Genomic DNA, 14,858 nt, shown 5'->3' with positions numbered 1-14,858 from the left:
AGGATATCATAAGGACTGCTGTGCTCCATTTTCGCTCACGCCATGTTTGTTAGCACGTACACCGCCGCTGTGCGCAAGCACTTTTATTATTACTTCACGAAGGGCTGTCCTCGGACGCGGGGAGGGTTTTAATACGTACTCGCGACGGTCGTCACGACTCTCGCGGCAGCCGATAAAGACCGGCTAGCTAAATCGAATCCCCGCGGCGTCTCTGGTCAGCGAAAATCCCAAAGCACGCGCCCGCTTTCTCGGGTCGAAGGAATTCGAGGGGTGGGTGAGAGAGAATGAGGCTTTTATCTCGAGGAGATAATTAGACGTCGCGCTGAGGATTTATAATCGCGGCGCCGCGTGAGTGAGTAATCACCCTATCGCGGGGGGCGGAATTAAAGGCGAAGGACGTCATAATGAGAGAACGATGGACTTCGCGCTATAATCGCCGAGTACATGCACCGGAGTGACGTTCTTTCCTCTGCGATTTTCATGTCGACTCTGAGCTCCCCTAAGAGTCCACTATCGTCACGTGACATGTGGCGTTTACGGTGGTCCCGCGAGCACCGCGGTGTGCGGATAAAGCGGATGTTTAAATAAATCGTTTTGTCGTCGAACCAGCCGGCGAATCAGCGGCGTCACGCGAACCTCTTCTTTTATTCATGGATCCGCGCCGATTTAGACTCGCCCGCGCCGAAGAGAAATCGAACGGGCGCTCGTGGCGCTCGAGCGCAAACGAAAATCCGCCGGAATCGGACTGTATCCCTTTAAGTTGCGCCCGATGGAGAAACGTTGCTACGCGGCCGTCGCTGTAACGCTACAACGCAGCAATCGACTACGTTTTTAAGTAATTGATCTCATCACGGGAAACATCGGGAAAACTTTCCCGCCACGTTACGCTGCGCCCCCCGCGCTTCTTCGCTTTTATATAATCCTGTCTCACTTCGCTCTAATTCTGCATACTTCGCATCTTATTTTCCAAGAGCTGCTATCAACGCGCTCTTGCCCGACACGATCGCCATTAATCCCTCTTATCCCCGAGCGATGAGGTTTTTTTCTCTTAATAACGCAGTGATTGATCTCGTCGCGTAGTAATGAGAGAAAAGTAGTGAGAGACGGGAAAAGTCTCATCACGCTTCGCGTTTTTTTTTTTTTTGACTTCGCCCTTTGTTTCCCACGTCAAGTTGTGTCATATTCTCTTAGGCGGGGGCCGACGTATTTTAACGCAATAAGGTCGGCTTCTTTCAATTTCGTCAGAAATTCCATTCGACGGGAACTTGCGCTTTGCGTGTCGTGCGCGGGAACGGCGGTAAAAATTCCGAGCACGGGAGTTGGGGGCGCGCAAGCACGGGGTAAAGTAATACTTATTGCAGTTCGAAATAAAGTTAGGAAACGAGAGCGCAACCTCGGTAGCGGTGTTCGGGCGATAAAAAACAATGATAAATAATAATAAAATTGCGCGTTCCCGTCCCTACGAATATTCGACCGAGTTAATTTCATAATGGAAGTTTACGGGACGTGCTGGGGGCCAAGTTCTCTCCGAAAGCGCGGGGGTGTTAACAATATTTGTAAGGCGAGAATTATGGTCAAATGGAAGTGAAGAGGCAAAGGCATCCGGCACACTGCATGGAACGGGGGCGATGGGGGTGAAACGGCAGAAATGGATCCGCGAAAGAGACGGAGCGAAGTGAGGCGAAGCAAGAGAGAAAGAAAGAGAGAGGAGGGAGGAGGGAAAGAGAGAGAGAGACGCCACGAACGTGCGCCGCACGAAGAATCGAGACGAAACCATTTCCCACGAGGGTGGGAAAAGACAGGGGGCGAGGGAGGCGGCGAGGTGAGTGAGGGAGTCGGAAAATCGACGAAAGCAAGACAAGGGTGGAAACGCGGCGCGGAACGCGCGATCGACCGAGACGGCGAACGGCCGGCTGACAGAGAGGGAGGAAGCGCGAGGAGGATCGAAGGTGGCGGAATCGGACGGAGGAACCTGCGGCAGGGGAGGGTAGGGAGGAAACATAGAAGGGAGGATAGTCGAGCATCTCCTCCGAGTTCGAGTGGTGGGTGCGCTTGCGCCCTCGTAACCTCCACCACACTTCCACATAATGTCATCGCTGAGCCAGTCTGACGCCAGGCGCCGCGACGCTATGACGTCACTGGTCCGCGCTTCGCCGACGAACGTACCTCGCCAGCGGTGAGAACTCATGAATGAAACCCTATTTACCACGGAGTCTCCGGTAGAGTCCTCGCAAAGGAACGCGCCGCCGAGCAGGTTCGCACGATCGCGCGCCACGGACCGTTGAGACCGTCGTCCTCGGTTTAGTCGCGAACGCGAACAGCCGGGGCCGATTTGGCGGAAACGTGAGGGAGAGCGAGAGAGCGAGAGAGAGAGAGAGAGAGAGAGAGAGAGAGAAAGAGAGAGAGAGATAAAGAGAGGCCTGAGTCTACCGAGCATCTGTCCATTTAATCGTGTCGACTTACGTGTGACAAAGCTGATCGCGAGCGAGCGAGCGAGCGAGCTAGTGATCGATCGATCCGCACGATGCTATCGCGATGAGGCAGGAGCAATTCCGCTTGTCAAGATTATGATTTACACATCGGCGGACGAGCCTCGAACGAGCGAGCGTATCGCGAGCGAATAATCTGGACACCGGTGCTCTGAATCTTCGTCAAGCTGTCCGGCATAATGTCTATCTCTGTCTCCCTCTTTCTCTCCATCTATCTGTCTGTCTACCTATCAGTGATAACCCGTGTTGATAGCGCGCGCGGGCAAAGTACGCGTAACGCAGTTCCCGCCAGCTGATACTCTCGTCGCCTTCATTCAGTGCTTCCACGGCGTTCTCCATCGTGCTATTGACGTTTTTGCCAAGAGTTGCGCGAAAGCTGGTGCTCTCTCTCTCTCTCTCTCTCTCTCTCTCTCTCTCTCTCTCTCTCTTTCTCTCGTGACGATAACAACCTTTATCGCGCGGTTACCGGAGAGCTTTTGGACGACGCACGACGCTTTAGTGCACTTCGGAGAGTCTCATCGATATCTGGTTCCAATTTTATGAATGGTCGCTACGCCGCGCCTGAGTGTGTATCTCCCGATAATCAGGTTCCTGTAGCTTTTCGGCGGAAGCGTTCTCCAGAGAACCCGGAGAACGCGGAATTGCGCCCGATTCCGCCGCCACCGCCACCGCCGCCGCCGCCCCAACACCCACCACGGTCCGCATTCACGTTCCAGCCTCGCGTTCTCCGCTCTTCCGCTCTTCGCGTCTACTCGTTACTACTTACACGTTACGCGCGCACCGTCCTCGAGAGCGTGTCCTCGAACATTCCCGACCGTCATCTTCGGGCTGCTCTCGTTACAACGTAATATTGAGCATGAAAACGCATGCTCCAGCGTGATCGCGAGGTCAAGGGTGCAGCACGACCTCGACCGGAAGTTAATCATTCGACGAGGCCCTCCCACGGCCTTCGGCAACTCCAAATTCCGCGAGCCACCCTCGCCCTCGGCCCCGTGTCGAGCGCTGTGTCGCGCGATCAACTTCCGCGACGCAACGGCATGAACAGCGTATGAATCAAAAGCCGGAGGCCACCAAGTTCGCGAACCGACAGGACACGACGCGACGCGTCGCGCTACCGCGACGTGACGTGAATTCGCATTAGCGAATTTGATCTGCATTCAAATTCATGGATACACGAACAGAGATCCACCGCTTCCTCTCGGTCTATCTCTTTCTCATGCGACAGTTACCCGCTTCCTTTTGCTCGACCGCAAACGTCACCGAGAGCGAATAAGATCTCCATATTAAGGCGGAGGGAACCAACTTTGCCGTAACTTCATTTCACCCGACCCGCTCGAAGAAAGACGCGCCTCGCTCACCCATTGTTATTCCGTTAGACCAAGTTTTTACTAAGTTTTACGACAGACGGACATGACTTCGTTCCGAATCAGCCCGGTGAGACCGCGCGCGCGAGGGACCGTATTTTTCCATCTTCTCCTTGGCTACTGCCGACCAAACATCGCGAATCCTCCATCCCATGCTGGTGGTAATCTTCGTTGCCTCCGACAGTGACTCGATTATTTCGAACGGAGACGATACGTCGAGGTGGAAGATGTCGAAAACGCGAGTGAGATTCATTATTCACCGGCGCTAATTACGTTGCGATAAACGCATTGATCAAACCATCTGAGCTTCTCACTCCGCGTAATCGATCCGCGTATCGCTGAACTACTGCGTGTAATTATTTCGATCTTGTTTGCGCACGGAGATCTGTGCTCGCGTGTTCCTTATCGTAAATTTCCGCAAAAAACGGTATCGATGGTGGCGATATTTGTGATAAAATTCCGTCGAATTTTTTCGGCAATTAATCGCGTTGAGTAAACTTTACAAACTTTACAAACCTGTGCCTTCAAACATTGCATCTATATTGCAGTAGTAACTTTGAAATAATAAACGACTCGAGGTACATATCCTTTTATAACACTTGGGAAGCGGAAGGATTAAAGGCGGTCGTGGCGGAGCGAGCGGAACGTGACAGCGGGAGCTAAGGAAATACATTAGTGGAAATACTGTTTAATCCCGCGGATAAGGTCGGAGATATCGTAACGCCGTTGGCCTTTAAAGCCCTTCGCATAATGGCCCAGAAGGGATTGGCTACTACTAGCGTGAGTTCTGAAAGTAGTCCGTATCGGTCGTCTCGTCTTACGGCCTTTGAAACTTTGATACGCTCGATCTAGGGTACAACGTCTTCCTGTCACAGTAACGTTCATTCGCATTACTCTTTCGAATATCTTCGGGATGGAGAAAAAGAGAAAAAGAGGCAAAGAGAGAGAGAGAGAGAGAGAGGGAGGAAGGGAGGAAGGAGAGAAAGTAAACGAAGAAGTATCCGCGAAAAATAAAGACGACGCTCGAGACGCGGAAATTTGCGGAAAGTCCACTTAACGTCATCGATCAAACTCGCCAAAATTGCGAGAGTCAAAAGCAAATTTATCGACTGCGCGACCACGAAACTCCTTCGGCGTTTCCTCCAGCGCCTCGTTCTCCAGAGTTCGTCTTAATTTTCCGATGCGATCTCCGAGCTCAAGCCGACCGCGCGTCCGTTCGCAGCACTTGCAAACTTCCCTGAAGAGATCACAAGCGGTGCGCGATTAATGATTCCGCGAGAGCTCGCCGCGCCGGAAAATTATCGTCGCGAGCAAGCCAACTTTCGCGATTCGAATGCACACGCAGATCTCTCCCTTTCTCTCTCTCTCATCTCTGTTTCCTGACATTTACGCATCGAGTGCGAGGGGAACGCACGAGGGAGAGCTTCTTCGCAGACGCGGACCGGAAGCTGCCGCTTCTTCTCTCACTAAGATTCTCCCTTATCTTCCCCACAGAGAAAGCAATATCGTCGGAAAGGGAATCAACGTGGGAGGCGTATCAACGAGTCGATCGCATTAAATAAGACGATACGAGTGATATCCTGCGAAGATCCTCTCGTCGCCCCAAATTAAATCAATTAAATAAACCCCGGGGCGGCTCGGGGTTGAATTAAATCAAACTTTACCATTTACGACTCGACCCGGTCTCTTTGTGTCGACCCCTTGATCGCGACGCAAATTTATCGCGAAGGACGTTGTCGCTCTCTCGAAAACGAAGCAAGTTTTCGCCTTGCTGCAAAATACACCTCCAAATTGGATCCACCGACAAACTTCTCGAGACAGTGAACTGTTGGTAGCTGGACGGGGGAGGAAGTTGCGGCCGGCGAAGTTATCGAGTGGATTCGATAGGACGTCCCTGCGCGACCTCGAAACAAGGAAGAGTCAAAGAACCCCGCGAAGAAGGAAGCGTTTCAGAAAGGGCGATCCTCTAACCGCGTCCTACGGAAACTTCGAGCGGAATCCTCCTGCCTGCCTGCTTTCCTTCCTTGCTTCCTGTTTGCCTGTCTCGCTCCCTTCGCGAACTCCTCGGCGGTGAGGAGGACGTCAATCTCGGCCGCCGAGCAGCCTCAGACTCTTCACTCTTCGACTCGCCAACTGCACTTCGGTGGCATTGAAACATGCGAGCCGGACGGTGAGGACGAAACCCCCGACGCGGAAGAGCGGCAAACCCCGGAGACAATACCTTCGATTCGAGAGAAGAAGAGAAGAGAGATCGCCAAATCGCGCGCGCGTCAGCTCCGCACGACTCGCGGCTACGAAGATGGGCAAGAAGAACAGCAAGCTCAAGCAGGATACCATCGATCGACTCACCACCGACACCTACTGTAAGTAGTAAACTTCTCCCCGTTGCCGTCTCCTCCTTTATCTCTCACGCGCGCCTTTTCAATCCCGTCGTCATCGTCCTCGCGCGGACGCGTGCGAATTCTCGCCACCGGCGGATTATAAGGCGGATAGAAGCGCGTGTTCCTAATTATCATGATCGCAATAAATTTCCGCGATACCGTAACCCGCCGACCGTAAACACCGAGTTAAATGGTCTTTGCGACGTGACGCGCCGGGCGCGCTTGACGAACGACGATGGCGCGCGCGCCCCTCTCTGGCGCATTCTTCAAAAACTGGGTCTTCCTCCAACCGCGAATTCTTCCGAACGACCTGGCGCGAGGATCGTCGCAGGAAAAGGAGCCGTGCCGCGGTGCCGCGCTTCCTGATATGGGCTTTTCCGACTGACTTGCCGCGTTATTTTGGCGATCCATATAATCGTAGAAACGCAGCCCCAAAACGCTTAAATATTCCTTCTCTTTTATTTCTCTGTCCATATCTATCTGTCTATATCTACCTATCTATCTATCTATTCCTCTGTTCCTCTTTCTACTCTTTTTACTCTATTTCGCTCTACTCCACACTCTATTCCCTCCCTGTCCGCGCGTGCTAAACGCGCATCGATCGCGCGGTCGTTCAATACTCGCCGCAACGACGTATCCTTCTTCATTCGATAAAACGCGTTTAATCCATTGCCGTTACAAAGTTGGCCTGTCGGAAGCGACAGCATACTGCTGCGTTTCCACGCCACGTGGCTTTGTTTCCGTTGAACGAGCTTCGTGCATTCGATAGCGCGCGCTACGACGCGCCGCGCCGTGGCGAGGCGCGACGCGACATCGAGGCGCGGACTTCTGTTTAATCTTTCAGTAAAAAGTTACAACACACCGGCCGCGTTTGCGAACAAGTCTAATATTTACGTCGCGGTTTTACGCCGAGAGAACACAGAACAGATAGCCCGCGCGAACGATTTTGCGGGCGGATTCCTTCGTGCGAAAACCGCGTGAAAAGCAGCTGGCCACGTGACGATGAATCCGGGTAATTCCGGCGTGGAAAATTAATGCCGCTTAATGGGCGGCCGAGTACTCCTTTTCCAGCTCGAACGCACGTGCGCGCAAAGACGAGCACGAGAAGCTCTCGATCACCTGGCTGGCTACTCGAGCGAGCGTGTTTTCGGCTCGGACGTTTCCCAGCGACTTGGGTTACACTCCAGCATCGATTGTGGATTTCACGTAGACCCTTATTAGGATTTTCGCAACGAGCCAACTGCGACCTCATGCGCGCAGGCAAATTCAATTATAGACATTACGTATCGAGACGCGCTAATCGTTCGGCAAGCATTTGCGGGAGAGACAGTAACTGGCTATGAAATTCTAAGTCGACGTTCCTTCTATACGCGTTTCTGCTTCTCGCTCTTATAAAAGGACTCATCGATATTCACATTGTCGTTTGTATTAACGATACATATGACAACGTATACGGACAGAATTTTATAATTTTTTTGTCCCCATATAAGTTTCTCTCAATTTTATCATGTCTCTAGTAGTGCAGGAATAAACTGTCAGTAAGATCTATCTTGCTAAGAAACATAGTAAATTTGGCTAGAGACATAGTATATTTTATGTCCTAAATATTAAGTAACACATATGAATGAAAAAATAGACGGTTACTGCGGTTTATAGTAATTTTCGCTATAAAGTTCTCTTCGTGTAAGATACTTCAAAGAGAATACTGTTCATTCGTCCCATCTTGTTCGACTATTTGCTCTCGGAGAAAGATAATTAATAGAAACGAAAAAGTAATGTTAACTCAATAAGATTTTATCTTCATTTGCTCGAGTGCTCGTTTCTCCCGTTATCCTCACCTGAATTATGAAGAGCTCGAAAGATGAGAGGAAAGACGAATCGCGGTTTGAAGTAATTCTCACTCTGCGCTCCCCTCACGATTTGTGTGTCTGTACCTATCTGATAAATATTTCTCGAACTACTCCACCAAGATAATTTCGGAAGTGATTCACCTTGACGTCTAATTTTTCTGCCTGCTATTCGCTCCGCAATCTGGTTTCCACCGAGCTGGGATTACCGTCCTCTGTAGGTATACGAATGCTCGCAAAGCGGAATTTCCAGCTTTCCTAGGGAAATTTAATCGACGGATTTAACAGTCGCAAAGACCCCACCGCGAAATCCGAAACGCGCACTAAGCAGAAAGTGATACTTCCGCCGTGCGCTCGCATAACACTTCCGTCGAGTTCCTCAAGAGATCGAAGAAACCTTATCGAATATAGACAGAAAAACGCGAAATCTTTGACAACCTAGTTGTCGCTCGCTCATTTGCCCTCGCACTTTTAATGCACCCTCCCGTCAATTTGTTAACTCGTGACCGACTTCGCTGACACAGTACAGCAAAAAGTTGCGTGTATCGCGCGACAGACAGAGGGATAACCGCCGTGCATGGTGCCGTACCACTTTGTTAAACCACGTAGCGTCTCGCGAGTTCGCGCCTGTGCATCAATAATGCGTGCCGACGTATTCTATCGTCGAGTCGCATTTCGCATTACACGTCGTCGTTGACGTCACGCCGGCGCTTTGATCTCGCAAATGAAGTAAATCGCGCCCGAGCTCGATACGACAGACCCGCGCGCATGAAAACACACGTGTGAACATTTAGCCCCTTTTTCCAACGGGGGAATGCTATTTTATCGGAATATAAAGTATTAATTCCTGCCGCCTCTCTATCTCTCTCTTCTCACCTCTTTCTCTCTTTCTCCTTCTCGCGTCCGCTAAACGTACGTTTATTGACACGTGAAAAAAATTAATTTCAATCAGAGATACTCGCGCGCGCACGATGTGTTTCTCTTTGTAAATCTCTCCAAATGCGATAACGACGCGAAACAATATTCGCGCAATTATTTTGCCCATCGGACGCATCCTTGCGCTAATGCATAACACAAATTAATTAGCTTTCAGCTGTTGAGGCTGTAATTGTCTGAAAGCTTTATCTCTCTTGCCTCCCTTTCTCCTCTTTGCCGGAGGGAGCGTGCTGCGTTTATTACGCGATGGTACGAGCCGTGCCGACCAAAAAACGCAATCTCGCGCAACAATATTCTTCGGTTTACCGCTTTTCTTTCAGGCGCACTGGCTGGTCCAGCGTGCCGTGAAATTCGCACATCGCGCTCGTTTACCGTCCTGTCTCCGCCATACCCGCATGTAGAAATAATCCCGATGCAGAGCGTTACACAGACCGCGCCTAACGAGCAGCAACCTCTCCTTTGAATTGCTCGTCGCTTCCACGGCGATGTTCCATTTGTTCATCTGCCTTTGTATCGCGCGGAAGTGGGACGATAATTTCGGCTTTCCCCGCATTATCAACATCAACAATTTGCACAGATCACTCGGGCCAATCGGGAATGACATTTATCTCCAAACACCGATGTCGAGATTCTCTTACGGTGTTAATTACTTTCCTCCATCACACTTCGCGAATTTCAAGAGCCACTGCTTCGAAGAGTACTTACGACGCGCTGAGAAACGTTCGATGCTCCACCACGTCCGATGTTCATAAATATTTCGCTCGCGCGTTTTCACGTTATCGCGACGATTAATTCCCCGAAAAATCTCGGAAGGTCGCGGAACACATGTGAACGTAAGCTGCGCGGAGATCATTCCCCGCACGATCATTCTAATTCGGAGAATTAGTGCTGACTATACGGTATCCCTCCCGCGGATAAATTGAAATCAGTACCCCGCTCAATTCCACGAGACGGACTGCCAACCCGAGATGTCAGTCTACGTTATATACACGTGTCCCTAAAGTGGGTTGTAAGCCGCCCAGGAGAACGGTCGGTCAAAAGATTCGAGAGTGATGGATAGCCTCAATCTTCAGGCTAGCCGGACGCGAGTCTAAGCTGTTATCCATTAGACCGCTGTGGATACATTTAGACGAGCCTTTGTACACCGACAGTACATGTACACGCCTCGCCGATCAGCTGCGAGTCTAAAAATCTTCCGCTCTCGCGTCGATTATGCCGCTCGGACGAGCGAATCTTTCGACGATCCGCCACTCTATCCCCGATAACTTCCGATTCTAGCGTGTGACTCGTCGCTAGGCGTCACTTTGGCCGGTGCCCCTTCATGTCGCGGAAATTCGCTCCGGATAGCGTCGTTCTACGCACGTTTTATCGCCCCCCATCGGGGAGTTTTTATATTATTGACGAGTTTTTATATTATTGAAATTCTCTCTTCAGAGACTCGTTCCAAACGAGACGCCGTTCGTCAAACTTTAATTGCGATCACTGATGGATAAGACCTGTCTCTTCCGCGAGTGAACTTCGACCGCACCTCCCTCTTCTCGCGTGCTTAACGCGCCGGAAAATTCCTATCTTATCTGCGAACCAATTCGGGATTCCGCAATTTCCGCGCGGGTCGGGTCGATACACGGCAGGGTGATTTTCGTGAATACCTCTGTAAAAATTTCCATGGACGCGCATGAATAGCTCTATGGATATATCGCAACGGGGCATGGCATGGCGAACGCGCTGACCCCGTCGTCGTTGTACGAAATTTAATCTGAGATTACAGAGCGACTCGACAATAGCACGTCGTCGATTACGATGATCGGTGCATTGGGTGGAATGCTGAAGGCCGGATCAATTTTCGTCGATCTATTTTCCTCCACTGAGAATGCCCTTTCACCCAGAATGTAAAGGGAGAGAAAAATTCGCGAGAAGTAAGCCGCTTTTAATCGCTTGCACCGTATCTGGATACACATATACGTGATTGTGACATAATTATGCGGCTTAATCCATCTTTTTAACAGCTTAGCATATTATTTTACACTCAAATATGGTGGAAATGATTAGAGAGACTGGTGCGTCTTAGCTTAGTAAATGTTAGAACTTTTTTGAGGCTTGATAGAAATAATACTTGGACTAATATAGATATGCGAAATATTATAGTATCTTTTTCATATCATTTCATATTTTTTCAATTTTACCATATTTTTAGTAGTGCAAGAATAGACTGTCAATAAATCTATCTTGATCTAAAAAACATGATAAATTTCGCTAAAAATAAGCACGTTATGAGAAAAAATATCTAAGAAATAAAAAAGATTCGCAATGAGAATTAGTAACATACTTACTTAAAAAAATAACTTAACTTTATTTAAATAAAAGAATAGATTTTAATAAATATATTAGATTAGATTTAAATACCTAAAGAATAAATTTTTTATTTTAGATATTTTTTCAGAAAGTAGTAAATTTTAAATAGCACATGTGAAGTGAAAGGAGAAAGTCAATCACTACAGAGTGTCTCGATCTATTTCTCGAAATTCTATAATAATAATTGCTATAACATTCTCTTTGTGTGTAACGCAGAGTTCACAAAGAATTGGATGAAAATGGCGATTTAGTAGAAAGGAGACACGAACAAAGTAAAACCGGACACGAGATAAGAATAATACGATATTCATCATGCGAATCGTCAGATTGAGTCGACCGAGCGATAGATACACCCGGATGTATAGCGCGGCGTAACACTCGAATTACACTACCGCTACCGATGCGACGTCTCCGCGGTGACAGTGACGGTGACACATCAAGCGGACGGGCGTTTTAAACACGGTTTAATGCGATAGCGTGGGCGCGTCTATGGGCACGGTAAATTACTGGCGCGAATTTGCCAACCGAACCCAGTTGGGCGCGCGCCGGGAAAGGTCGCACGTTCTCGTTACGGGAATAATAACTACGAAATTACGAGCTATTGCGGATTACAACCTCGTTAGGAGGAACCGTTCACGAGGAATTTCACGCACGGATGAGCCCTTAACGCGTCCGATCCGCGTAGTCCTGCTGCTCGTGCATAAAATTCACCCACGGTCAAGATATAATCGGATCCGAACTTTTGCCGGGACGGATGAGCGTGTGTGTGAGAATGAGGGTTACCAGAGCGCACGTCTCGTCGTCGCTGCAATTGTTGCGAGCAATTGGCGATCGGTAAGTATTAACTACGGCGGAGTGTGTGGTCGTCGTGGTCTCGCGAACATTGCAGATACCGCGCGGCCTAGTGCTTGCTTGCACGGTACGTACTAATGATGTTTGAAGGCGGCACGCGTATTACACGCGTGCTGCCTTTGATAAAATTCAAATTACCAGGGGTACCCTTGACACAAATGGAGAAATATCTAATTGTGGCGTAAATGCAGCCCCCTCGCTCGCAATTATTATATTTAGCGTGATCGAATTTATTGCACAATCTCCCGCTTTCAACGTCGCGTGGTGTCAAGCGTATATGCCACGCTCGAATAAAACGCATTAATAGGTGGTTTGTGTTATGCGACAGATTACATTCGACATATTAAATCGCCCAACATGTAACAAATCGCACGGTATCGTAAGCAGCGTTACATACACACGCGCAATTCAGACGTATTCTTCAGCCTCGTGTGTGCGCGCGACAAAATCGCGACGAATAATTCAACACGCGGCAACCTGATTTTCTCTCCGACCCCGTATCACACGTTACACAGAGCGATAAAGTGATATTACATCAGTCGCGATAAAGAAGCAGCACTTTAACGCTAATGCTGGCTGCGAGGCTAATTACCGTGTAATCAAGTTTCTACGGGTTTTAATGTACAGCAAATCGAATTAGTCGCAATCTGCATTCAAAGCAATCCCACTTACCGTCGATCATTATTACATTATCAATCGTTATATACATATCGATACATATTGACATTATATGATACTCATTCTTGCATGAGTAGATTTTGCATAGTTGCAAATTTCTTCTGTGATTTTTTCTTTTCACATGTCGTCGTCTGTTTTTAAGCGCATTATTACGTGAATTATTTACTTATAAACTGCAGTCCTAATTGTTCTTTTGTCATTCGCTGTCTGTCTATTCGCAACATTACTGTATACTAAAGACACAGATCCCATCAATGTTATTATCATGTTATTGTGTATATCAACTATTATATATATCGACACCAATTATTATACATATCGTTATGCGATATCAATCGAACCGATTGCCTTTGCGCAAATTAATTTCTCCCCGTGGAGAGATGAAATACCTCATATATCAGTTATATAACATATATCGAAATGAAAATCTCAATAGAAATTTTTTCGTTTTTTCGTTTAGCGAATAACATTTTCGCGGAAGCAGAGAGGATAAGCCGCTACAACGCATAAACAACCCCTGCACGTTAGTTCGCCCAGTGGAAATCTCATTCGATTTCCTGATTAAACGCGGTATAATCCCGAGCAATAAAAGAAGCGATTTCGCTAATATCACGCTCATGAAAAAGCCACTCGAAATGGCTGTCGATTATCGAATACGTAGGGGTGGAACATGTCGCGCAGCGCGTTATAATGAAATTCGCCAACTTAACCCACTGTCGTTCCGTGGAGCTTCAGGTGCTGGACAATAAGCTTCATTGCGTTTCTTAGGTCGATCGTGCAATCTCTTAACAGAACGTAATTATCAGTGATCAGTTTCACGTCGCGTGGAATACACAAAATATCATGATATTAGTCAGTTTTGCGCCAATCGTTTCGAGAAACAAACAACTAAATTGCAGAATAGCTGCAAACCGTCCGTACGATATCTCAAGAAGTAATCATCCAAATAAAGAATGACCTGAATATTTCACAACTCATTCCTAATAACAATTTTAATTATCGTTGATCTTTCCGCGAATGTAGAGTCACGAACATTCAGTAACATTTCTATCATGGCGTCAAAGGTTGCCTCTAAACATTGTAAAAATTAATTAATAATAATTACCAGAATAAAAAGATGGAATAATAAATAATAGAATAATAAATATTAGAGTAAAAACTGTCTCTTTACTTGGAATTTACATGATGAAACAGTTTTGGTGTCAGGCTGTATAAATAAAATACCCATTCACAAAATTGGCTTATTATACACTCCAGAATAACATGCTATCGGAGCATTGCACAAGTGCCGGAGAAATGAGTACAGCCAGTCACGTGAAAAAAGGAGATTACAACATAGAAAACATTAATGAGAACAGGTGGAGGAAAAGAAGCATAAAAAGAGCTGCTAAATGTCCAGCGGCAAACGACCATGTCGTGCGGCCTTTCTCGTAAGACCGAGCGCCGTCTGTCTGTCTGTCTGCCTGTCTGTCTGTCTGTCCGCTCGTCCATCCACGCGCTTAGGAAACTTCCATTTAATCGGCCCGCGAAAATCAATAGGCAGTCCGGCGAAACAATGTTTCCGCGACTCTGCGCGTGGCGTTACGAGCGATTACGAGGGGGCGCGCGCGCCCTAAGCTTTGGCATTCGTGCGTGTGGCGTAGCTCGCGTGATTCATGCACACCGTTATCTCGGTGGCTTATTAATTTATCTGATTCGAGAGTTCGCCTTTCCTTCCTCCTTTTCTCTCTCTTTCTACTTTATCTCGAGTGCCCCTGATCTACATGACTCGTGCTCAACCAGTTTACGCACGCTCGCACACTTACACGTGCCGGCGAAAGAAATCCCCATTTCCCCCCTCCCCCAGCTCTCGATGCTGCAAATAACTGGCTTGATCTCATCGCGTTAACGAGCAAGCGATATCACGCGACAATGTCGTCAAATGCTGAAGGAACCTCGTTTGCCCCCCCCCCCCCCCCC

At 48.4% G+C, this 14,858-nt stretch overlaps 1 protein-coding gene across 5 annotated transcripts in view; it reads left to right on the top strand.

Moving 5' to 3' along the window:
- Positions 1–2,070: 2,070 nt before the first annotated feature.
- The window catches only part of LOC116845653 (frequenin-1), a 48,659-nt gene continuing 35,871 nt past the window's right edge, over positions 2,071–14,858 (top strand). Inside the window, exons 1-2 of one of the 5 annotated variants that reach the window (XM_032818622.1) lie at positions 2,071–2,176; positions 5,348–6,216. In XM_032818622.1, the coding sequence (XP_032674513.1) occupies positions 6,153–6,216 (64 nt within the window). In that variant the 5' untranslated portion in view covers positions 2,071–2,176; positions 5,348–6,152. Of the gene's footprint in view, positions 2,344–3,148; positions 3,691–4,303; positions 4,634–5,347; positions 6,217–14,858 lie in introns of those variants that run through there. The other 4 variants (XM_032818621.1, XM_032818623.1, XM_032818624.1 and 1 more) reach the window with 4 other exon arrangements.

The sequence above is a fragment of the Odontomachus brunneus genome, unplaced genomic scaffold (genome assembly GCF_010583005.1).
Source record: "Odontomachus brunneus isolate Ranch 3 - 2012 unplaced genomic scaffold, Obru_v1 Obru_scaffold_054, whole genome shotgun sequence".
In the NCBI taxonomy this organism is placed as follows: domain Eukaryota; kingdom Metazoa; phylum Arthropoda; class Insecta; order Hymenoptera; family Formicidae; genus Odontomachus; species Odontomachus brunneus.
This window is presented reverse-complemented; position numbering and strand designations above follow the sequence as displayed.